Source organism: Liolophura sinensis, chromosome 1 (assembly GCF_032854445.1).
Source record: "Liolophura sinensis isolate JHLJ2023 chromosome 1, CUHK_Ljap_v2, whole genome shotgun sequence".
Taxonomy (NCBI): domain Eukaryota; kingdom Metazoa; phylum Mollusca; class Polyplacophora; order Chitonida; family Chitonidae; genus Liolophura; species Liolophura sinensis.
The window spans coordinates 12,686,816-12,712,459 of record NC_088295.1 but is presented as its reverse complement, the minus strand read 5'-3'; the positions used below and the strand labels follow the sequence as shown (position 1 = coordinate 12,712,459).

The 25,644-nt window shown below is 38.2% G+C and overlaps 2 protein-coding genes across 2 annotated transcripts; one reads left to right on the top strand and one right to left on the bottom strand.

Moving 5' to 3' along the window:
- Positions 1-558: 558 nt before the first annotated feature.
- Positions 559-7,498, bottom strand: LOC135466683 (tektin-3-like). The gene is given in 8 exon segments (XM_064744325.1): positions 559-1,559; positions 1,660-1,814; positions 2,017-2,239; positions 2,420-2,563; positions 2,796-2,866; positions 3,331-3,648; positions 3,650-4,074; positions 7,326-7,498. Coding segments are annotated over 8 exon segments (1,626 nt in total). The 5' UTR covers positions 7,402-7,498; the 3' UTR covers positions 559-1,345.
- Positions 7,489-25,582, top strand: LOC135466693 (cytosolic Fe-S cluster assembly factor nubp1-B-like). Its single transcript, XM_064744337.1, has 11 exons — positions 7,489-7,528; positions 11,373-11,477; positions 12,701-12,834; positions 17,406-17,474; positions 18,272-18,304; positions 18,910-19,000; positions 21,008-21,162; positions 22,496-22,606; positions 23,944-24,046; positions 24,377-24,460; positions 24,726-25,582. Exons 1-11 carry the CDS (start codon positions 7,498-7,500, stop codon positions 24,794-24,796), a joined length of 987 nt encoding a protein of 328 aa, XP_064600407.1. The 5' UTR covers positions 7,489-7,497; the 3' UTR covers positions 24,797-25,582.
- Positions 25,583-25,644: the final 62 nt, after the last annotated feature.

The window sequence follows — 25,644 nt, the reverse complement described above, 5'->3', positions numbered from 1 at the left end:
TCTAGTTGTTCGCACTAAGAATTTGTTTCATGATTTCCGATTGTTCTCCTTACAAGTTTTACTAGCCTGTAGTCTATCAAATACCCGTATATTTTCAAAATCTGTGTTACCTTACATCAAACTCTAAACGGGACAAAAGAAGCCATCTGGGGTTTCTATTCCCCGCCAGGGGGAGGCATATCACACTAACTTATATACTTTCTATAGCAGTCTTTTCTTTGTTTATGTATATCTGATGCAATATGATTTCATGTGTCCTGCTGGATATCTGGTGAATAAAAAAATGTAATGGAATTACTGTCATTCATGACTGATATCATGTAAAGACTGTCATGTAAGACCGATATCATGAAAGAATATAAAGACCGATATCATGTAAAGAAAATGACTGTATAACTTCACATGCAGTAATCTTTCTTGCTTTCTCAGTTTGATACAATACCTGTACACGGAACAGCTTGATTTAAATGAAGTCATTAGACCATTGTAAATTTATTTAAATACAAAATCCAACCAATTTATATGAAATAAAATACAAAAGTCTCGCAGAATGATTTATGATCACGGCATTCAAAATATTTATTATCAAATCTACACAATTAATACAGATCTTGTAAACGAGTGAGTGGAATACTGATTACAGCGAAAATAAGTGGAGAGGATATATCATTATCACAGAGACCTGTGGTATCTCAGATCCAAGTGGACGCGCATGCGCCACATTCAGGCACTAAATATCAACTACACCAGCAGGAACGGGGAAAAAGCCGGCGTTCCCTACACTCAGTTCCGAAAATACTGACAAGAAATATTTATAGAATAAAAAAAAAAAAGATCTGTATTTACAAGATGTACAAGTGACGCGAAAATCGGGAAAATGTTGGCAATAATGTATATCATAACTTACTTATTTACAAACAGACCTATGATGCCTGTGTTTTATGAAGTACAGGCCAGTAGGCCCGCTTCGACAAAGCATTGTTAGCGTTGTGCTTGTGCACGATATTACCATGGCAAGCAGCAATGTAAGCATGGGGTCACCATGGCAGTTACCTGCACATAATGTTAGGAGCGTTTAGTGTGAGTGGATCCAGCCTCTCCAGTCAATAAGTCCAACATCCATTACTTAATATTCTCCTAATAAGTCTTACTTGTCTAAGTTATGAAATCAGCAGTTGTTGAATAAAAAATCTTTGTAATTTTACAATGATTGCGAAGTTACATTTTGCAGTTGTGTTATACATACCCAATGAAGTTATTTAACAGTGCATGGTCTCATCTAATTTAAAACAAAAACGTGAATAATCAAGTTTAGAAAGTACATTACAAGAAATCATTTCCTTCCTTAACAGCACACAATACGTGGAGACATAGGGAACGTCTTGCGCATGCCCACACACTTCTCCCTATCGATGAAGATGCTGTTGTTCTTGACTGACAGGTCCTGTTCCAGAGTGGACTTCGTGCGGAGAAGTTCCTGCACTGCGCTCTCAGCCAACCGCAGCTTCGTATACAAGGTATCCACAGTCTCGCCGATCTCAGAAACCTCCTCGACCAATCTGGCAAAGACAACAGCAAGACATGGTAAGTTGAGGAGGGCGACTGTGAGACAAATTACACAAAATAACAAGAAACACGAGTAAAACTTGTGTACAGTACCTGTGCTGGACGGCATCCCTGCACAGCTCAATGTTAGGCCTCCTGAGCCGGGTATCCAAGCGGGTCTGGGCCACCTGCATTGGTGCCTCCTTATCTTGTATAGACTTCTTTAACAGCTCAATGTTCTTCTCCATATCGAAAATCTCTTGGAGCACCTGGTTTTGAAACAATGGATTTCCAATGTGATGAGGGGTGGTGCATCAAAATTTCGCAAAGGGACATATGTCATTTATGATTTCCACCATGTGTATACACGCTTCGCAAATTCCATGATGGCGTATGAAAATGGGTACACACTAGTAGCATATATACACTTCATGTATCTTACATTTATCACCAACTGACGACATGTCTTACCTTGGAAAGGTGGGTTTGCAGCTTGTTCCTGGCGTCTGTGCTTTCCTGCACTCGCTGAGTCAGACAAACGTTCACGGCGTTCCACTGCTGCCACATCTCATTCGCACACTGGTTCAGCACACTCTCAATCTCGTTCCTCATCTGTTTGGAGGCAGCACGCTCACTCTGGGAACGCTGAATGTTGTTGTTGCTGAACTGAGCCCAGGTTTCAGGCACTGAGACTCTAGATGAAAGAAAGGCAAACCAACTACTAATTTCAGTTGTCTGTAATAAGTGGGGTTGTCCAGTTTCAATCCGATGGGGAAAGCAGCTAATAAAACCCCAGGATAATGAACCGAGGAAGTGACTTTGCAGTACTACTGGAGGGCGTCGGAAAATCAATATCTAGACAAAATATACTCACGTGGTATCAATGGTTTCCACGCCGTTGTGGTAGCCAAGCCCACGAGAAGTGTTCCTCATTTTATGACACGAGTCATCCACCTGTTTTGCCAAGAACTTGTCCCTCTCATCCGTTTCCAGTTCATGCTGAGCAGCTCGGTTCAAGCTGTTGGCAGAAGAAAATTTCATACGATTACGAATATAGTAGCTTATAAAATGGTGTCTAGACCTCTGGCGATGTAACAAACACTTAATCGACATTTGGTGACGGGAAATGATCAACAGGCTTTGGGTCAAAATCTCACATCTTGACATTAAACGCTTCTGCATTATTTTCTGTGTTGTTAGTGGTTGATTTTCCTTGAGCATTTGCTTATTAATTAGTCCGACAGACTAACCTTTGTTGGTTTGTCGCACGTTCAATCGTATTCCTCATTTTCTCCTGACATCGTTTGATAACATCAACTTCCTGTAACAAAGACGCAGACAAAATCCATCAGCAACAGTGGCTATTTAACGGTTACGTCTTCACACGTAACCGGTATTTCACTGATTATATGTGACCATTTACCAGCTATCTCACTTTCGTTACTACTCTGCTTTTTCTCCGTATGCTGCACGTCTAAGTTATATTCGTATAAATCCCTTTAAAGAAAGGGTGGTCAGTTATTTCTACTAAGAAATCCGCGTTGCTATGATTTTAAAATCAAAACATACTGATAAACAGACATGAATTCGCCAATCACATCACAGGTGAATCCACCATAATGTCTTGCAAAACAGAAGCAGAGGCAGCTCTCTCGCCCTGTAGGCTATTTCCGGCACAAGATACACTCGATCTGGCACCTAACTGCCTGTGACGGAAAGTTTTACGAGCAATATACCCATGTACATGAACATTAATGAGCATGTCCTCTCGAGAAGCCTACTCACCTTGATCAACTCCTTCTCGACGTTGTCATGCACCAGGTCAATGGACTGCCGCTTCTCCCTGTTGTACAGACACTCCTGTGAGACGTGCAGAGGGTTCTCTGTCTCCTGTAATGCGCGCTCTAGAAGACGCTTCGCCTCGTTCAACGCATTCGTCTCTGTTATCATCAAATCCGTTTCGTGGATAAGCTCGGACTTCCAGAACTGTATATCACCAAGCCTGTTCCCTAGACGCTTTCCTACCTCACTTTGCGTTCGTTTCGTCTTATCGTCGGTCTCTTTACAAAGGCGTACCGTATCAAGACGGAGGCGCTCGGCGGCGGTTTCGAACCCGGTCTGAGGACAAGTAGTTTGTTTGGTTGGAATGCATCCAGTCTCTGGGGGAATATCTTGTGTACAGTGCATTTCTAGCCGCGGCGAACACTGGTGGCACCTTTATACTGTCAATTTCGCTCAGCTGGTTCCTAGTGGACATTGGCTCTGGAATGCTGCGGGTGATGGCGGTGCTTGGGAGAACCCTTGCCGTCTGATAGTAAGTACTGGGTTTCCACGGGAGGGTTGTCAGAGACCGCCGCAAAGGAGACGGGGCAGGGTAACTATCGACGGCCTTGTAAGAACCTTGCATCGTGCCCACGGTGGGTAGGAAGGTTTGGTAGTTGCTTCCACCCAACCTCGGTCCCGTCATGTAGGACGATGTTTGGGTGTGACCCAAATACTCCATGACGCCTGATGGAGGACAGTTATATCCTGAAATGTGAAAATCCATATTCCTGTGATTACTGAGAACATATAACGCTGAAGAGTTCAAAAACATACACGCAATGCAAACTGACAGTGATGTATTACTTTACAGGTATTTCTAACATCACAATTTCACTAAAATGTTTCAGTTCATTGCATTTTCTATCAATTCTTTTCGAAATCCGCCATGGTTTTCTCCCTGAAAACACGCGCATACCCCAACTAGGACGGAGTGTGTATTTGGGCGATTCTATAAATGTGACCACACGGGAGACAATTTTTCGGTTAACTACAATGTTTTATTTAAATATATAAATAGTACTTGTGAATTAAACTTGATATGCTCTTTTCCAGTTAATAAACTAGAGGGTCCAATTTGGTAAATGTTCATGAAGGTTTATGTTTTGATTGAAAAAGACGACAGATACATATATTTTACCGTATCCTATACAGCCTTCACACGGAAGACTCAAACTTGGCTAGGTCATCGAAGGAGCAAGTCTTGGCAGGATGCCAAAATGCAAAAACTGACATGTTAGATTGTGCCTATCTGTCCTATACTTTCCAGGCTAAAAAATAAACACTTGTGTTTACAATTGACTTTTTTGTCGTATTTATGAGTATTGTAACTCAGTACATGAGGTCGATAATCATTTCAAGGATTTTTCTGCAATCCCCACGCATGCGGCTTAATCACTGTACGTTATATAACCAGCAAGTCCTATAAAAGACAGCTTACTCGCCTAAAAAAACATACTTTTGCTTCACACCAATACTAAATATTTGTGGCAGATAAAATAAGGATTGAAGGATTCATCTTAATATGGTTGATGTTACAAGCCTTTCCAATGCAATGGCTGGAAGAGCTTACTGGACCTTTCATGCAGACTGAGCGTGTGACCAATCGATCAAAGTGCTTCTTAGACGAGTGAACGTTGCATGGTTTTTGATGGCTACATTTACTTTTATGATTACACACAAGGGAGGATAGATGTTGCTAGGATAAACGATCTAGATAGACCTTCCTATGTATTTCATGTGTCAGCCACGCATATGCGTCGTCTGTCTTTAGCGACACGCACGATGCTGCTCCGTAGAGGTAGTAACGTTTGGCAACCCGCATAAAATATAAAAACCAACAAAAAGATCCCCTGACACAATTTTAAATGAAGACTGAAACTCCGATGCTTAGTCACCTTAACCATCTTATAACGTCATGGGAAGTTGGGTTATGAAAAATGCATCCATTTGAGATATCCAGAGTTTGAGGGAAAGGGATATACCTTTGAAAATTCAAACGATGTGAGGGTAGCCTTTGTAACAGTTTTTCACCTTAAAAAATTGCCATTTCAGGCCTATGAGATACAATACGCCTCATATAAAGTGCAGGGGTATGATATGCATAACAGGCTTTTAATCATTAATAGGTTTAGTCACAGGCACAGATCGGTTTAATTTAGAATATCCGGAAATGGCCTGCTAAATCACAACAGCCAGAAATATGGTAAATCACCTATATTACTTCGGCGAATTTTCACCAAATATTGTATTTTCACACTGTGCTTGTGGAGATTATAACAGTTTAGAAGCGTGATTATGTGGTTAAATGTCGCTTGAAGTTATACATGTCAGGTTGTATGTGATTTACTGTTACAATTTTATTTGACTTTGAACTGCAGGGGGGACGGGGATTACCTGTTGAAAGATGTCAATAAATTATATTAGGTGATTTACTGTATAGGTCTTCAGTAATTCTGTGCGTAATTACATTGTATTTACATGAAAAAAGTGAAACTGTATTTACATGTAAAAAGTGAAAGCCAAATATCATTTAATAAGGCAACATTGTAAGCATACTGATATGAAAGGACTCACTCACTTTTAAATGATATTTGGTTTTCACTTTTCACATGTAAATACAATGTAATTACGCACAGAATTACTGAAGACCTATACAGTAAATTACCTACTATAATTTCATGACATTTCATGGACTGCATAGTGTTGAGAGAGAAAAAAACGTCCAGTACATGCATGCAGTTCTGTAACTTTATATCTCCCCATGTGTCTGATAGACCGTGACAGCTTTCACCATATTCATACGCAGTCTTTATGCCTACAGTGTCGTGTATCCGATGATGACATCGGTGATGACCGGTTATCCATACAACCTTACAAAGTACAATGCAATGAAAAGCATTTAATTTACGATCTTTCTAAAGGCCAATGTCGCTTACCCCATATTGTTAATTTATTATAGACACGTTATCTGCTACCGGTGGATATAAACCAATAGTTATAAACAGAAACAAAAACAAATTAAATAAATAAAATAGAGCATGAAGAGTCTACAACATCACAGAGTGTCAACAGCTAATTCAGTAAACACAAACGACATTTATGCATATATATGTTGTAGGTATCAGCAGAATTATAAGTCTGTAAATATACCGAACAAGTAATAACTCTTTGGTTATACAATGATACAGTTAAAAGTTAACAGCATATGCTAAACTCAGTTGGCACTAAACACTGCACGTTAAATGATCTACGACGGGCGCGTATGTGCAAGTGACATACATATGTATTCCTATCAAGATATAGAGTAGCTATAACCCATCTTTAATAACTCAAAGAGTAGCTAAATAAAGACCGTCTAATATGCTAAATATCATCTCACATATTACTTGTATGCGAATTATCAAACCTTGAGATAATGTTTGACTGGATTAAGGCCGTCCGTAGACATACATAGGTCTACCTACATCCACTTTTATTTTAATATTATTGTTACAATCCACTGAGTGCCCATACTCTCCCAGATATGACCTGTCGAAGTGGCGTTAAGCCGTAGTCATTTTTTTAGTACCATAATAACAAGTGTCAGTTATGCACTGGACAGGCAGCCCCGAGTCGGTAACACAAATTTTAGGATATACTAATGTTTGTCATGATCAGAGACAAACATTTCTTGATCTCATGTAAACCGAGCTAGATGTCCAGCCTTCTGGTCTGTCACGCAGCAGGTTAATTCGACTGGAACCGGTTATCTCGCCTCACGTATAAACATTCCCACTAACTCCGTCTCATTAGTTAACTGACACTAAAAACTGACAATCGCCATCGGCCGGACCCAGTAGCGATCACATGATGATGAGTGACAGTGTGTTGATGATTGCCTGGGCCCTTTAACTTCACGTTACTGAGACACTATTCTTTTTGAATTTAACGCGCGGTCTCTTTGAGCAGTCAAATACCTTGGATAGCTGGGAAGCTAACTTGGCAATCCTTCTTCTCCGACGGTGCTTTAGCTGTTGCACATCTACACTCCATCGTTCACGACGCGCCGCTATCCACGTGGGAGAGACGCTTTGTGTATGGATACGGTAACTAGGGAGCTCTCTAGTGCAGGAGGTAGATTTGCTCAACATGGCTGACAAGCCAGAAAACGCTCCGGAGCGTGAGTAAAACGTTTGTTTCTAATAGGTGTGAATAAGTCTATTCCTTTCATATGAACAAAAGGCAGAGGAGTAGTTATCCCCACTGCTTAGCGATGAGCGTTGGTTCGCATTAGGGTAGTGTGTTTTTCGATATCAGTAAAATTTGTCATGTCATGCCTGTTTCATGGTATGCTGCGCCCCCGCTACACTACAGTGGCCCATATACGACATTTTCCTTTTTTCTTAACTTTTGTAACTTTTTCGTAGGTTTCCACTTGAGAGAAAACTTTTTCACCCAGGTGAAAACGGTTCTGGGTTAAAACTTTTTTGCCCGGGTGGAAACTCACGTGATGGTCGTCGTCGTCTAAGTGAAATATTCTTGAGTGTGGCGTACACCAAGAACCAAGTAAATAAATAAACGAAATTATCTGCTATCTGTCACAAGATGTACCCGATGAACACGATTTTCCGCCATTTTTGGACTAGAAGGAAGCATTTGGTATCACGTGAGTTTCCATCTGGGTGAAAAGGTTTCCACCTGGGTGAAAACATTCTCATCTGGAAACCTTAGAAAAAATTACAAAGGTTAAGAAAAAAGGAAAATGTCGTATATGGGCCACCGTTTCGCTCAACTTGTACACAACCAGGTCAGGGAACTACAATTTTAAGCCTCTGTGTCGACCACCTCTGCTCTCTCGGTGTTAAAAACGAACTACCACTGACAAGACAGCTTTTAATCTATGCTCAGAATCACCAAGAGGACAGGGGCATTCAATATTAAATGAAATAAAGTTAAAGAAAATCAGTTTTCTTGCATTGTCGGATAATTACATGGATATGTAGGTCTTTATCTAGTCCAACAAAGGCTGCTGGTGTGGAGTACAATATTGTATAATTTTTCACAATCACAAGCATTTCTTTTACAGTCGTAAATGAAAAAAAATGATAAAATATCATTTTATAAGCTGTCTCAGACTAATGGGTATCAAATTCTAGTAGTGAGGTCAGCCAAGATATTCTTTCATGTAGGCCTATAATTAACATAACATATACAAAATCTATATATAAGATGATACTGAAATGACACTCAGTAAAAAAAAAACTGCTAGAATAGGCAATAGACATTGTTACGAATGATATGATTGATATACATAGGCCTACATTGTTACGAATGCATAAACTAATACAAAAAAAAAATTATTAAAAAAAAAAAATTATTAAAAATAATTATCTGCTATCTGTCACAAGATGTACCCGATGAACACAATTTTCCGCCATTTTTGGACTAGAAGGAAGCATTTGGTATCACGTGAGTTTCCATCTGGGTGAAAAGGTTTCCACCTGGGTGAAAACATTCTCATCTGGAAACCTTAGAAAAAATTACAAAGGTTAAGAAAAAGGGAAAATGTCGTATGTGGGCCACCGTTTCGCTCAACTTGTACACAACCAGGTCAGGGAACTACAATTTTAAGCCTCTGTGTCTACCACCTCTAGCCCAACAAAGGCTGCTGGTGTGGAGTACAATATTGTATAATTTTTCACAATCACAAGCATTTCTTTTACAGTCGTAAATGAAAAAAAATGATTAAAATATCATTTTATAAGCTGTCTCAGACTAATGGGTATCAAATTCTAGTAGTGAGGTCAGCCAAGATATTCTTTCATGTAGGCCTATAATTAACATAACATATACAAAATCTATATATAAGATGATACTGAAATGACACTCAGTAAAAAAAAAACTGCTAGAATAGGCAATAGACATTGTTACGAATGATATGATTGATATACATAGGCCTACATTGTTACGAATGTATAAACTAATACAAAAAAAAAATTATTAAAAAAAAAAAATTATTAAAAATAATTATCTGCTATCTGTCACAAGATGTACCCGATGAACACGATTTTCCGCCATTTTTGGACTAGAAGGAAGCATTTGGTATCACGTGAGTTTCCATCTGGGTGAAAAGGTTTCCACCTGGGTGAAAACATTCTCATCTGGAAACCTTAGAAAAAATTACAAAGGTTAAGAAAAAAGGAAAATGTCGTATGTGGGCCACCGTTTCGCTCAACTTGTACACAACCAGGTCAGGGAACTACAATTTTAAGCCTCTGTGTCTACCACCTCTAGCCCAACAAAGGCTGCTGGTGTGGAGTACAATATTGTATAATTTTTCACAATCACAAGCATTTCTTTTACAGTCGTAAATGAAAAAAAATGATAAAATATCATTTTATAAGCTGTCTCAGACTAATGGGTATCAAATTCTAGTAGTGAGGTCAGCCAAGATATTCTTTCATGTAGGCCTATAATTAACATAACATATACAAAATCTATATATAAGATGATACTGAAATGACACTCAGTAAAAAAAAACTGCTAGAATAGGCAATAGGTAGGAAAAAAGTGATATTGTTATGCTCTTTTTCTACATTCTTTCATGTACATATTAATTGAAGTCAAATTGTAACTTGCAAAATGAAAACCTTTGCAAAAATATCAGAATTCTTAAAGCCGTCAGTACAGATCAAAATGATAACTTAATAATGTAATATTCAAATATGGCATCAGATTATAGAAAAATGTGGCTCAGATTTTGTCATTGTCTATATCACTAAGGTGAATGAATAGTTAATTATGTATTTCTCTTATGTATCATGAAAGACTGTCATCAGATGATGAGTGTAATAATTAAAATTGCATGAATTTAAGCATTTGATTAATCATTTGTATTAAAATGGCTTCCATTGGCCATATAAAATACGATTTTCATATATGATTGATATACATAGGCCTACATTGTTACGAATGCATAAACTAATACAAAAAAAATATTTATTCAAGAAGAACTAAACTTCAGTTGGAACTTAAAGCCTACAATACTCACATTTTTAACATAAATGTATGGGTGCGTTCCATTCGTCTATCTGACCGCCACTGGTACTATGCGGAGGACAAGGCGTGACGTTTCAATGTTCCGAAAGCCTTGCCAACGGCCAAAACGCCACAACACAGGTCACGGGCTACTGACGTCAGTGGCGCCACTTGTCTTCTCCGGTCACAACGGTGGCCGCTAGCGCATGCAGTGGTCAGTGGGAAGCATATGGGATGCACACATATAATTATTTCATAACTGAATCCCGAAATTTACGAGAAAGCAACAAAAGAAATCGCTTCAGTTCCGGATAAATAAAAATGACAAAACATGCAGGGTGTGCATGTGACACATTACAACAACAGCGAATACAAAGCCCCCTCGCAACATTAAACGAGTCCAGTTAAAAGGTTTTAATTTTACATGAGGAATACCATTTGAATGCAAAATCAGCGTTGATGTGTGTTTAGTATCATGGGGATATTGAACGTAGACTCGTTTTAAGCGGCGAATAGAAAAAGATCTAGCACCGTACATGGGGACGATATTGCATGCGCTTCGCTGCGCAGTAGTGTACATACAATAGTACACATGAATCGGAAATTAGGCGCCATAAATGTGGGCGAGAATAATGTGTGAATTCCGTTGTTTACCACACTCGACTATTTCATTGTCTAGATGATGTTGTTTCGCCTGTGTGCTAATCTGTGAAACGTTGAACTTTGAAAGTTTGCAATTTCACGGTGAGACTACGGTTGTGATCGCCAGCTCGAGTTGGCAGCGCATTTGCCACAAGTTGCCGTGCGTGTTCAATCAAGGGAGCTTTGAACGGCGTTTTCTCTCTTTCTTTCTTCTCTCAATCTCTCTCGTAAAGGAGGTTGATGGAGCAGTTGGAAATTTAGATATTCCTCTGTGTTGATAGTTGGTAATGTGATGTAAACAGAACTTTATTAATAGGCCGGACGTTTCTCTGTCTTCTTCACAGATTGCCCAGGTAAAGAGAGTGAAAATGCAGGAAAAGGAGACGCTTGTCAAGGCTGTCCGAATCAGTCTATATGTGCTTCCAGTGCTCCAAAAGCTCCAGATCCAGGTAGCATTCTTTCGTAGATTTACAGTTCTGTAACTTAATGGTTGCCCTGAGAGCATTTTTCACCTCAAGGTCTGGCATCCAGAATTCAACAAGTCATCCTTTGCTTTGATGTATCATACTATTGTTTACAAACTGCTGAAAATTTAGATACAGACTGATTTGATAAAATAATTTTTTTTTTCAGGCCACATTATGAATTGAATTGAGTTCTTAATCTTATACAAGATGTATAGAGACAGATTTTACATCACAAGATGATCAAACTGTTGAGTTACATGAATGAAGTAAGGGAGATAATTTCACCATAGATTGTTGTTGCTGAACAAACCATAGAGGCAAGCTGTGATTGGCTAACTTATGCACATTTTGTGCTAGATTTGTGTAGCCTACCCTAACGTCAGCTTTGGGAGCTGATTATGCCAGAAATATTGGTTACAGCATGCTGATAGAAAATGGTATTTGTGAATGAAAAGTCAAATTAAGCTGTCAACTAAGTTCGAACTTATTTAATACATTTGTGCTAAAGTCTACTATATTTATCTAGTCTGGCAAGTTCCAGGGGAAAATCAGTTGCCCCATTGTCAATTTTACCTGCCCTGGGCGTGTGGGTCAGCATAAACTTACAGCACCGATGTGTATAAATCCACAAATGAAAGTATCTACAAACTGCTTAAAAAATGAAAAGATAATAAAATAAAATGTTTATATTACCAAATATATCTCTACTGTGTGTATGTTTACATACATGTTTAGCAATATGGGAGACATTTTTTACCCATGTTGAATATCTATTTCCACCTACATTTACATGAGCATACATGTACTGTTACATTTATACAATGCATTTGTACACGTACATGTACATGTCATTAGGGTGTTTCTGTGCATTTCTTCATGAAACTGTAATGTGTAGAATATTCTTTTCTTTTTTTGACTTCCCCTGCTCTCACTGTTATGGTGGCTGGAAGAGGCCAAGAACACTTGTGTGGCTGTTTGCACAGTTTAACACTTTTTGAAGATCACTTGTCTCTCACCAGTATATGTTATCAGAAGTCTGTAAACTAGTTAATAGAAGTCTGATGTTATGCATATCTGTATACTATATTTGGGAAAGTTTGTAACTTGTCAGGCCGAAGGTTGATGGTTTACCGTGCGCTCTCTGCTTTCCTCTACCCATAAATATTGACATGTGCATGTACATATATTGTGAATGTGTGTTTCAGCCATCGCTGAAATTGGTGAGAAATTGTCAAGCATTCGTCACAAGGTCCTTGTGTTGTCTGGAAAAGGAGGCGTAGGGAAAAGTACATTTACAGCTCACATGGCACATGGCTTGGCAACTGATGAGTCCAAACAGGTATTGGCTTCAAATATACATTTTTGGCAGATATTCACTTTGAAGGCCTATTGTATAAGTTCACAAATGCTTTATACCAGAGTTTTATACTGATATCCAGACAAAGTGATTTGTGTTACTGGTGCAAGTATATGTTTTAAGTACCAGTATACATGTATATGTAGGTGGTTAAATTTGCATATTTACATGAAAAGTCCACTTTTTGAACATAAAGCGATTATTTCTATTACACCTGTGGGTTGTGCATGATGCTTGATTTACAGTACATAACAATGTAGCTGGGGCAAATTAGGGTCACTCTGTTTGAACTGTATATTTGATCTGAATTAACAAAGGCCTGAGCTGTGACTTAATATTTATTAACATCTGCTTTCCCAGGATGGCTATAAAGTAGCCCCCAACCAACCAATAAACACTGATATAAACAATTTAAGCTTTTCAGTCTCCTGTGTATTGTATTAGTCCCTTTTATTCAACAAGAATGCTGTGCAGTTGCCCTCTGGAAGATCATATTCATTGAATAGAATAGCTGTAGTATGGGATAAGTCAAATCTTATTGAAAATGGATCAGTAAAGATCAGTGTGGATGAGATCTCCTTGTGTTCATCTGTTATACTTCAGACTACTTGTCAGTTAACTGTTATCACTGATAATTATTCTGTTAATAACCTACAGCCTATCAGATCCATGATCAATGACGCCACATGGTCGATTGCTGTTCTCGCTGACTTAGGCTTAAGTAGAATTTAGTGCACTATTTTATGATATGGAGAACCATTATGGCGGCATGGTTGGGACTTTTTGTAAATGATTAAAAACAATAAGAATAACTGGACACATTATAGTACTATAGTACACTGACACTACTTACTATTTACATGCTAATAAAACAGAAAATCAGGTTACGTATCATTGACAGCAAGGACATTTACTGAGCCATGAGTGTTGGTGTAAAGTACGTGTTTATATACATTATTCCTCTGGCATTCCCAATTCAAGCGTGCAAGTAACTTTTTTGAGGCGTGGCTGATAAATTTCGAAACCCATTCAATCCAGCTGTTTTCAAAGATCAGAACAAGTTATTTACAATGTACATGTACATGTACACTGTCAGGTGCCAAATAGTTTGTACTGTACAAGATGGGATTTGACACAGGTCTGACTATGTCCTTGTCAGGATGCTTACTGGTAGGGTTTTCATTGTTAAAACGCTTGGTGACTGCATCATCAGTAGAACTCTTGAACACATATAGGCTGGGGTTTTTTTTTTTTTTTTAGAATCTGGTTAGCCACTATTGATTAACTATCCATGCACCTGATGTGTAAAAGTATGAGTGCCAGAATAATAAACTAGTGAAAAATCAATGAGGTGTGAGAGTGTTCATCTAACAGCGCTGTCAGAACATTCCCTTGACAAGACTGGTGGTGAGGCAAACTGTTACTCGATGCATTCATATAGGGCATTTGCACCCTGCTCAAGCTACAAGGTGTTTACCATTGTTTTTCATTTTGTATTTCACCATTGTTTGTCCTCATACATGTATCATTGATATCTTCATGTGTAACTGTTTTTATTTTCATTTTCACATTGTGTTTAAAGTCATTTATCACGGTGTGTTTTTTTTTTGCTTTCTAACAAAATGCACTGAAGCAAAACACAGTACAATAGGTTGTGGTTTGGGATGGTCTAGGTATTGAATTTTACTTTTAATTAGGGCTTACACTTCACAAGAAGTGTCCAAATCAAAACTGATGATGTCAGCTAGTACAGGGGTTAAAAAAAAAGATAGTGTTGCTTTCAGAAAACTTAGCAAATTCATTTTCTTGCAGCTTTCTGTGCAAATCATAATTGCATTTAATGCCACACAAATTGGAAAAGCTACAGTATAAAATATCACTTTACTATTATGACAACGCTGTGTAAAATTTCCGAGTAAGCCATGCACATGTATAATGCTGTCAGCGTTTAATACCAAGAATTACTTTGCTCATTATTTTACTTTTCCTTATGGTTTCATTCTCTACTACTATGCAAGTAGAGCACCTGTAGGCCTATGTTCACTCTGCATCTCTCAAGCTCTGTACTTTGTTACATCACATTTTCAGTTCTTAACCACAAGTTCGACTCTGGCTACCACTAGGTTGGCTGCAGCCTTATGTCAGTAGGGTTGGCTACAGTGTCAGGTGATCTGCAGTGGTTTCGCATGACCTGAACTTTCCTTCTATCACTCATAAACCTTACTGCAGTCATAGATGTGCAATATTCTCAAATACAGTCAGTGCTAATGTACTGTTTATATTTTACACTACAAATGTTTATATATACCACTCTCACACTATACATTTCACTTGTACTTTGATGCTGTCCATCCTTACTGAGACTCAGCCTTGGTGCTAGAGTGAAATGTCTCCACATCATGTTAAGGATTGGCATGTAATCACTTAAGAGTCTACCAGAACAGGAAACACAGCCAAACTTGTGAGTTTGACATGTGTGCATGAGGATTTTGCGGACCCTGCCATATACCTGATCATCATGTCATATCTGGAAATCCAGAATGACTGGTCAAGTCGTCAATTTCTAATTATATGTACTGGTATATCTTTGTGAACATTTCAACTGATTTTGAAAACTTCACTATATCTTTGTGATATTTTTAACTGTTGTCAGCTCATTTAGTTACAGTTAGTTGTGTTATTATTGCATGTACATCCATAATCATTTAAGGTGAAGCTCTTTAGTAAAGTATGAATTAAGGGTATCATCATAATGTAGTGCATGTACCATATCCATTATGCCACATAAAAGTGATACAAATTACTAATTAGGAATCAGTAATTATAATTATTAAGCTGACAACTCACCAGAGTTAAGGAGTTAACAAGCAGTCCAGTGTCTCACATGCAGGTCTTCAAGGACTAACAACACAGCCGGCATACAGACAACACGCTGTGGTCATGACAACACCTACACTACCCATAAGGCAGTGCTGTCTGAATGTGTTTTTAGTGTCAGGGCAGCCACTCAGCCGACTCGCTGCACAAGCCCGATCAATGTGTACTTGGACCCCTCAATGGGGCCTGACCTCACAATAAACCTGTCAGCCGAGTAACACCTATAGAAGGCTTGCTTCAGGTGTGTCTGATCAGAGCTGGCTGCTTGAGACTGTGTGGGTGCCACGGAGTACCTCAAGTACAGCCTTATTGCAATCTATTAATAAATGTTGGACGTAGATATTGGTAATCACTGTTATTGGATGTCGGTTTCCTGTGACATGTCAATGGAGGGTTTTCGTCACCCCAAGCTTTGTAGTCCATTGCTGCATTTAACAGGGCTGAATTACTTTCTTAACAAAGAAAGCAGTCACAATAGCAGAACAGTCTAGTGTTTTGTATTAATGTCTTTGTGCTTTGGGTAGCACATAAAGGTGAAGCTAGGGCATATTTACTCATTATATGTGATTCTTTATAGAAAGGGATATAAGGGAGCTTTTTCTAGTTGGGCTTAAACTTCACATTTTTTCTCCTTTTATAATGGTTGAAATATGATGTTTATAAAATAAATATGAAGGTGCTTAAATATGTCCTTTCCATAAATCCATAGCTATAATTACCTGACAAACTAATGTACATGGCAATAGATTGAAATGACATTTGATACATTAACCATATCCTTTTAGACACAGTGACATGGTTGTGAATTTTAAAGTAGGCTGTAAGTATATCAGACATGTAAAGTGACAAGTGTTTCATACTAATGTACATGATCACGCACAAAAGTTAGTGTGAAGTAAACGTGAAGTAAACAAATACCAGACAAACTTTGAACTCAGCTGGGGGTATAGGGATATTGTACACCTGACCCAGAGTCACTTAATGGGGGAGCTACAGTCAGCCTTCTGTGTGACACTGTCCTTACTTTGCTGACCTGTATCACTTACCACCTATTTATCATGTTCAGGACACAGGCAACACATTTAGGTTTGGTTGCATTGTGGCTACATGTATTATGTAATAATACATAAATCATGAATGGTTGTTCCAGATATGTGTGACCTTAGCTTTGTTTCTATAAACAGTTGAAGTTGTGAAAAGTTTTATTTGGAATATCATTTTTTCTCCACAGATTGTATGTGGTGTTTAAAAATGCATACACACTGTAGTGACATAAATTATTCATGTACTGTATTTTAAGCAAACTGAAAAATTTCTTCAACATGTGGCTAAACAGTAAACAAATAAATATAAACAAAACAAGCGGAGGGTTATTATCCTGTACAGCTTATATACAGTCACCTGAAGTATATAGAAACAAATGGCCACTGTACTTGTGTAATACCTGTTGCTTCTTGTTGATAATAGATAGTTGCACAACCAGATCTACATGTATATGCTGTATAATTATTTAATTATCTTTTTGCAATCTGCTGGGCCGATAGTCTGCTTTCTATTGTTACCTTGATATTGTTGTTAGGCATTTCCTTAAATTTAAACATCTATTGTCAGTTGTCAATTTTTTATTTGTCACTTTCTGTGATACCAACTCAGATGTACCTATAATGTATCGTCAGGTGGCAGTGCTGGACGTGGACATCTGTGGGCCATCCATGCCCCGGGTGATGGGGGTGGAAGGGGAGCAGGTGAGATATACACAACTCTGATCCTATAATGCCAGGTCAGAAATTCTTTGTAAGGACACATACATGTAGCAGAGGTAAAGTCAGAGCTTGCTACGGCAGTTATTTTATTTCTCATCCTTATAGGTACACGAAGGACTAAGTGAAATAAGTCCGTTCTTGACAGATATTTCTGTGCTGTCTTAAATTTCTGATTTCAGAGAAAAGAGTTTATTGGTAAGCTTGTGATGAGCTAAGAAAGTGATTTTATGTGAATTTATGTTGGATATTTAATACTGATACTTCATGTGCTGGAGGAAACCCCTATATGGTGCAAGGTTTCTTACAAATTCTTTGATGTAGTGTCAATCATTCAAGAAGTGTTTTCTGCAAACTCCCACTGATATATTACAGTAATTGAAGATTGCCTGTAGCCTTTTTTGCCCTTATACACCTGTTAGCATTGTGTGTGTACCAATAACCATATCTGAATACATGTTAGTGTTCAAAATGAATGTCGTGTAGAAGGCAGAAAACAATTGCACTGAAGTTTTTAAAATAAATTTCAAAGATCTATGACATGACATATTTTGTGTTATTTTATTAAAACTGTGTTTGTCTTCTTGTACAGTAATGTTTACATTTTCCTTCAAACACCTACAGTATACCTGGATTTCATACTTCTCTCAAAGGTGCATTCTCAAAGGAGTGTTGCTGTCCAAACATTTTGGCGGGTAAAGCCCAGTCTGTTAGCCTCACTTGCTGGTCTCCATGTAATAGTGTGGCTTAGGCTCACCCAGACCTCTGTCCTTGTGTTGTAGGTACATCAGAGTGGATCAGGATGGTCTCCTGTGGTAATGTGTCTGATTATTTCTACCATACATACACATATATGTTTGCTATCTAAAGAGATGTATTTAATGCATACATCCATATAGCCAGTGTAGTAAATAAAGATACAGTATTTTCATCTTGATGTTACACATGTATGCACTTCCAAGTAGTCAATTGTAAAGATTCCAGGTCCCTGACTACACATATTTCATTGGTTAATTTCATTGCTTAAATGTGTTAAGACTTAATTAAGCCTGATCAGATGATGGTCTGTTTTAACTGTTGTGAATTTGTTTAAATTTAATAATACCCTTTTTGCATGTATGAGGAGTGATTCAGAACTTGTTGATTGTAGAACTAGGCCCTATTACATGCGTCTAGAATTTAGTCCATGTGCCTAAAATCTAGTACATGTGTCAAGGTGGCGTTTAAAAGAGAGAAAAATATTTTTTTTACATTATATCAAGGAAATAATGTATTAGACTCAGTCTGTGAGAAACAGTACCATATGAAATTGTTGTTAAAAAAATTTTGTACAGATCTTGATTGTTTCACTGTCCAAAGTAAATAAAAGTGTGAGTATATGACTGCAATGACTTGTAACCAGGTTGTCTGACTATTACAGTACATAGAGGACAACCTATGTGTAATGTCTGTGGGCTTTCTGCTGGCCAGCCTCGATGATGCAGTCATATGGAGAGGACCTAAGAAAAATGGTGAGTTGGAATAGAGGCTTTATATATGCTGTGCACTTTAACAGGGATTCATAGAAGTCCAATTTTTTACAAGTGGAAACTCAAAATTGAGTTCTTTTCAGGTCCAGATAGAGTTTATTTATATTTTAAACACCGACTGTAACCAGGAATTTTATTTTCGCTTTAAGCGACCCGTAAATTATACATGATACACTGGTATATGTATGCATGTTCAGTTGTTGGTTGCTATAAGTATTAGGAGAAACAAAGGAACTAACAAATATTACATAAAAAAAAAGAAGCATATATAGGCCTAGGCCTACAAACACAAAAGACAAGGTTTATTCTCATCAGAGGTATATACTGGAAAGTATTTATTATTCGGTGGAATTTATTTTCGCAGATTTACTTCAAAGATGGGTTTGCAGGAATTAATTGTTGGGTAATTATTCTAGGAAATACTGGAAAAAAAAAAGAATCTTAAAACTGTTTAATTTTGTGAGTTCTAATGTGGCCGAAATTACTCAAGCATGTCAAACATTTCGCGCTGGCCTTTGACGAGCAAGTCAGTACTTTCAATCGACTGGCAGAGTGACCTGTCACCTTTTGAGCAGTTCAAAGTAAACCATACAAATTCACCACAATCGGAGCCAGTCATACACACAGACAAGCAATCATTGCATTGTTGCATACAGTTCATAATTTGTTAGAAGCTTATTCATTGATTCACAAGAGACATAAGGCCAGTGGGATGGCGTGTATCAAAGCGATATTCATTGAAATCCTGGCATGCGAAAGATTGATCTAACTGAATATGAATGTACTCCCACTTTGTTTTATACCCATCTAAACCTTATCACCATAGTTTGAATATATTTGAAGCCTAATTTTAATTTAATTACCACCAATACACACATGACCACTTCGGCCTATCAAGGATGCAGCCGTTGGCCACTGAAGTTGACCGCTCATAGATATGCATATATTTTCGATTCCATTCCGGTTTTTTTGGTCAAAACTTTGAGTATTTGTGCCAGAAAAACACAGAATTTATCTTTTTTTCCCTAGTTTTCAATTTTTAAGTGAAGTTTACCTCTGAATACCGGGGTCTAAAATCAAAGTGTATGAATGCTTGTTTTAATAAGCCTGAATTGTTGTGTAGTTGCATTGTACGTTTTGATATGTGAAAGCTGAGGGCGCAGATTTGTCCTACATGGGTCACATGGCTCACATAATGTGCCTATGTAACTCACCCACTGTCATCGCGGCAATGACCTGTAACTTAGCATATTCTCAATCATCTCAGACAAGGCCTGTCATTGTAATCCCAGCAACAACATGTACCTGCTTGTGTTATTGTATACAAAACTCTTGTCTGTGCATAATATTGATTGTGTGTATTACCAGGTTGGTAAGTCAGTAAGGGACTGGTTTACCCAGAATGTTATGGATTTGTGCATGAAAGTAGTACTGAAAACAAAATGTTACTTCTCTGCACCCTGCTGATTAAAATAGATATTGAACTCATGTAAACGAACATAATCCATCATTTTGCCATTTTTGTATAAATCAGTTTTAAGTCATTGATGTGTACTGCCTAAGATGGTTTCAGTGAATATAGATCAAATCACTGTTCACTTTCAGGGTGTTATTTCTACAGCTGAAACAGTACAAGAGTTAGTAAAAATGGAATCAGTTATTTTACCTGCATGTCCAATAGGCAAAAACATGTACTCAGTAATTAGGAAGGATTTGTAGAACCATAGCTACATTTCCAAGGCAAGGGTACATGTACTTAAATTGAAAATATAGAAAATATTTCCTCAAATAACAAATATTTTGCTGTAGATTATAATACAGGAATCGGGAATTTGGCCTCCTCCCGGAACCAGACTAGGTTGATCAATCTTTTAACATTGGTAATCAGCTTCAGAGACAGGAAGCAATATATCTGGCATGTGGATGTAATATTATTGATCACTGAATAAATCAGTCAGGACGGTGAATCTGCTTTTTTGTGTGTCATAGGATTAATCAAACAGTTCCTGAGAGATGTGGATTGGGGAGAGCTGGACTACCTAGTCATAGACACACCCCCAGGAACCACTGATGAGCACATCTCTATAGTACAGTACCTGTCCCAGGCTAATGTGGATGGGGCTGTCGTTGTGACCACACCTCAGGTAACACTGCTGTATCCTCACATCCCTCTAGTATAGTACCTGTCCCAGGCTGATGTGGATGGGGGTGTCATTGTGACCACACCTCAGATAACACTCCTGTATCTTCACATCTCTATAGTACAGTACCTGCCCCAGGCTGATGTGGATGGGGCTGTCATTGTGACCACACCTCAGGTAACACTCCTTTACCCTCACATCTGTATAGTACTTTACCTGTCCCAGGCTAACATGGATGGGGTTATTGTTGTGACCACACCTCAGGTAACACTCTTTTATTCTCACATCTCTGTAGTACATTACCTGTCCCAGGCTAATGTGGATGGGGCTGTCATTGTGACCACACCTCAAGTTACACTCCTGTGTCCCCACATCTCTATAGTACAGTACCTGTTTCAGGCTAATGTGAATGGGGCTGTCATTGTGACCACACCTCAGGTAACACTCCTTTACCCTCACTTCTGTATAGTACATTACCTGTCCCAGGCTAAAGTGGATGGGGCTGTCATTGTGACCACACCTCAGGTAACACTCCTGTATCCTCACATCTGTATAGTACAGTACCTGTCCCAGGCTAACATGGATAGGGCTATTGTTGTGACCACACCTCAGGTAACACTCCTGTAGCCTTACATCTCTATAGTACAGTACCTGTCCCAGGCTAATGTGGATGGGGCTATCATTTGATCACACCTCAGGTAACTTTCTTTACACTCGCATATCAGTTTTTTAGTACTGTCAAAAATAGTGCCATCAACATTCAATATAATGATAAAGTCATAGATCCCTATCTAGGAGTCAGAGGTCATGGTGTAAGGGTACATATCTCTGAAAAGGGGCAAGGTCATTGTAAACAAAAAAGTGGGCAGCGTGCACAATATAGAGACAGAGTGAAGCCCTTTTCTGAAAATGCCTAGTTAGTGGTATAAAAGTTTTTTGTGATGTATGTCATTGTACTGAAGTAGAATATGTTGTAAAAACATAGAATGTATTAATTATGAATGTCAGTTTTGTTGGGTTATTTGGAGTCAGCTGATAAAGAGGCACCTCAACCTTGTGAAATAGGACATGCAATCAAGTGGAGTGATAAATCACACAGGTTTATTGTGTATGTGTGCCTGTTAATTATTGTTGGTATTGAATATTTTAGTGTAAAGATAAGATTAAGAGGGCAGCATTTTTGTTCGCTTCACATTATTTGTCATAAGTTGAATATTAATTCGGTATTAAAGCAAAGTCATTCAGTGATATTATACCGTGTGCATGTACATGTATTTTCTAGTTTTTTGGAAAATATTAAAATTTTTCATGTTTTCTTTTCTTGTGCTGTCATCAGGAAGTCTCCTTGATGGATGTCAGAAAGGAAATAAACTTTTGCCGTAAAGTGGAGTTGCCGATTCTGGGTGTTGTGGAGAACATGAGTGGATTTGTTTGTCCCAGTTGCAAGGTATATACGAGTAGTATTACAGTAATAGTCTCAGAAATGGCCTACAGATGAATGCATGTACCAATTGGCTATATTGTCCACACTATTCGCTGTCCAATGGGACTAGTTAACTTAAAAAAGATTCACAAGTGTATCAATGCATTCAGGTACATGCATGCTGAAGGTGAAAAAGGATATCAAATCCTTCTGTGAGTAAGTACAGCTTGTAATCAATATGTGTAAATAAATTTCTATGATGGATATACATTTAAAACTTTAACCTTGTATGCATTTCATTCCATTCTCTGTAACAAAGCAGTAAGATTTAGGTTTTGCTTTTGTCTTGACCGTACAATTTAGTATAGTCTGTAATCAGTAGGAGGTAAAGGCACAAAGTTAATACCTGTCAGTCTTTTGGAGCTACCACAGACAACTACACACTGTTGCGAGCATTTGGTTTCCAGTATGTGGTATTTTAAGAATAACACTTCTGTTGGCATGCGGGGGGCCTCCATGGCTCAGTTGGTTAGCACGCTAGCACAGCATAATGACCCAGGAGCCTCTCACCAATGCGGTCGCTGTGATGGTTGTGGGTTTCCACTGAGCTCTGCCCAGTTTCCTCCCACCGCAATACTGGCCATTGTTGTATAAGTGAAATATTCTTGAGTACAGCGTAAAACACCAATCAAATAAATAAATAAGTCTCTTGGCAAGCTTGGTTCTTCACCCCGTCAGATGTATACTATTATGAGATCCTGTATTAGAGCTACTTCGGCCCGAGTTGAGTGGTCAGTTACCAAGCAACAGTGATTACGTCTGCTACCATAATGTAATCAAGTTTTATTGCCTGATCACTAACAGATTTCATGAGGCTGTGTCTTGGGGAAATCATCTTGAGAAAGCCATAAAATAGCAATCAGATGAATAAATAAAAACACCATGCAGGTAACAGCCTTGAAATTCCCATTTAATTGTTAGCATTCCTGTACATTGTACATAGTACAGGTGTAGCTTATATCATATCCGGAGCGTCAGGGTCCAGTAACAGGGAAAACAATGTTAGAGTGAATGTTAGAGGTACGATCTCAAAAGGTACTGCATTAATTACCTTAAATTTTAAAATTCACGACTTCAGTACTGTATTGAGCTGCATCACATATTTGAATCCTGCTCAAGCTTGTTTGGCTGTGGCCTTGTGGCTAGAGGTTTGTTACATCCAGACATCTGGTAACATGCAGTTTTACTTTGTTTTGTTGCTCTCTTTTACTTTCCCTCTGTAATCCTGACCTCCATTTTGTATACACAAAATATCCTGGAGTGCAGTGTTTATTACCATTGAAATAAAATGTGTCATTCAGGTGGAGTCCGTCATATTCCCACCATCCACAGGAGGAGCAGAGAAGATGTGTGCAGACCTGAACATCCCATTCCTTGGCAAACTGCCCCTGGATCCTCGGATAGGTACCGTTTATTTCAGAGATTACTTTGTTGTGTATTTGTGATGGTTTACAACAGGCACAACAATTTCCTCTAGGCAGAAAACTGACTGCCATGGTGGAATAGGTGAAAACTTCCGGAAATTCTCTTGGTATTAAACAACTAGCAGATAAGTAACCAAACAGATATGTATATATATATATATATATATATATATATATATATAATGGCTAATAGTACATAAACAAGTATGTGTTTATTAAGCTGTGGAGTAACAGTGAAATAATTCAAAAGAGTAGGATGTATGTAGTGATACGGTAGCTTTGTCATTATAATCCTCCTGCGTCTCTACAGGTAAATGTTGTGATGAAGGTCGATCGTTCTTGTCAGAAGTCCCAAACTCTCCAGCATCCCAAGCATTCAGAGACATCATAAACAGTGAGTTAATAACACCAGATTTATTCCTTGGTTGAATATAGACAAAGAGAGGGAATTGAACTTCCTACTCAGGTCTTTGCTATCAACAGCTAAATATCATTTCTGGGCGGTCACTTCCTCTTGTGCCACATTCTTCCAGTTGATAGTGCCTTATTTAAGAGGAGCATGAATTGTACACTTGTGACAGATTAATGTAGCCTTTTGTCTTAATTTCTCTTGTGGCTGAAATAAAAACTACCAGCATGTATTTCTTGTTCGTTTACAGAAATTCGAGTACATTGTGGAGACTCCACTCTAGAAAAGGAGACAGGAGAGGTAACCATGGATGTCAGCTGATAGAAGTACCATGCTATGACCAACATACAGTCCACTAACCAGTTTTGTGAAATTTCAAATTTTTACCAATATGTTTGAATGTAGAATTTCAACTTCAGTAGTTTCATATGCAATATGTTGGATGAGTGTAAATACTGCTAATTCTCATTTAGGCCCAAAGAGTTGCAAAGAATTTGTGGGACTGGCCCTAAATGTTGACTGGATAACCTTTTTTTCTCAAGGGCAAAGAGCACAAGTCTTCCAGAAATTCCATTATTTAATTTTTGTAGAAGACTGATAATTGTTAAGGCTAGTTAAGGCTAGACTGTTCATTGCTATGAACAATGGTTGGAAAACATTTCCAGTGCTCTCCCTTGATTCTTGTGGCATACTAGTCATTTCATAGATTGGGGCAGAATTAATCCCATTTTATAATTTTTATTTATGATCACCCTACTCTTCTTATAATTACCCACCTGTCGTCTACATTGGAGGTACGGTCTACAGGGACATGCAAAGTGGAAGGTGTGAAGGACATGGATATTAGGTGAATGCTGGTTTATACATTCACTCTTGTTTTTGTGTACATGTAATTTTCTGTATTACCTCAGCATGTAAGCAGATTAATAACAAGAGAGAAAGATGGTGATTTCTAAAAAGGAAATAAATATAGAAGTTTCTCTGGATCTAATAGGTGTTTGAAGAAGAAGGCATGACAGGAATTTTCATTTGGTCTAGTTGCAGCACAAGTAAAGATTCCAAAGGTGGTTAATTTAAACTTCAATAAAGTTGCCCTGTCACATTTGATTTATTTATTTGTTTTATTTCATTGGTGTTTTACGCTGTACACAAGAGTATTTAACTTATAC

What these genes read in the sequence shown, in the direction of transcription:
- LOC135466693 (XM_064744337.1), top strand. Translation starts at nt 7,498, where the DNA reads ATGGCTGACAAGCCAGAAAACGCTCCGGAGC. An exon ending in GAGAGGACCTAAGAAAAATG is followed by an intron (nt 19,001 to 21,007) that starts GTGAGTTGGAAT and finishes TGTGTGTCATAG; the next exon opens with GATTAATCAAACAGTTCCTG. An exon ending in TTGTTTGTCCCAGTTGCAAG is followed by an intron (nt 22,607 to 23,943) that starts GTATATACGAGT and finishes TGTGTCATTCAG; the next exon opens with GTGGAGTCCGTCATATTCCC.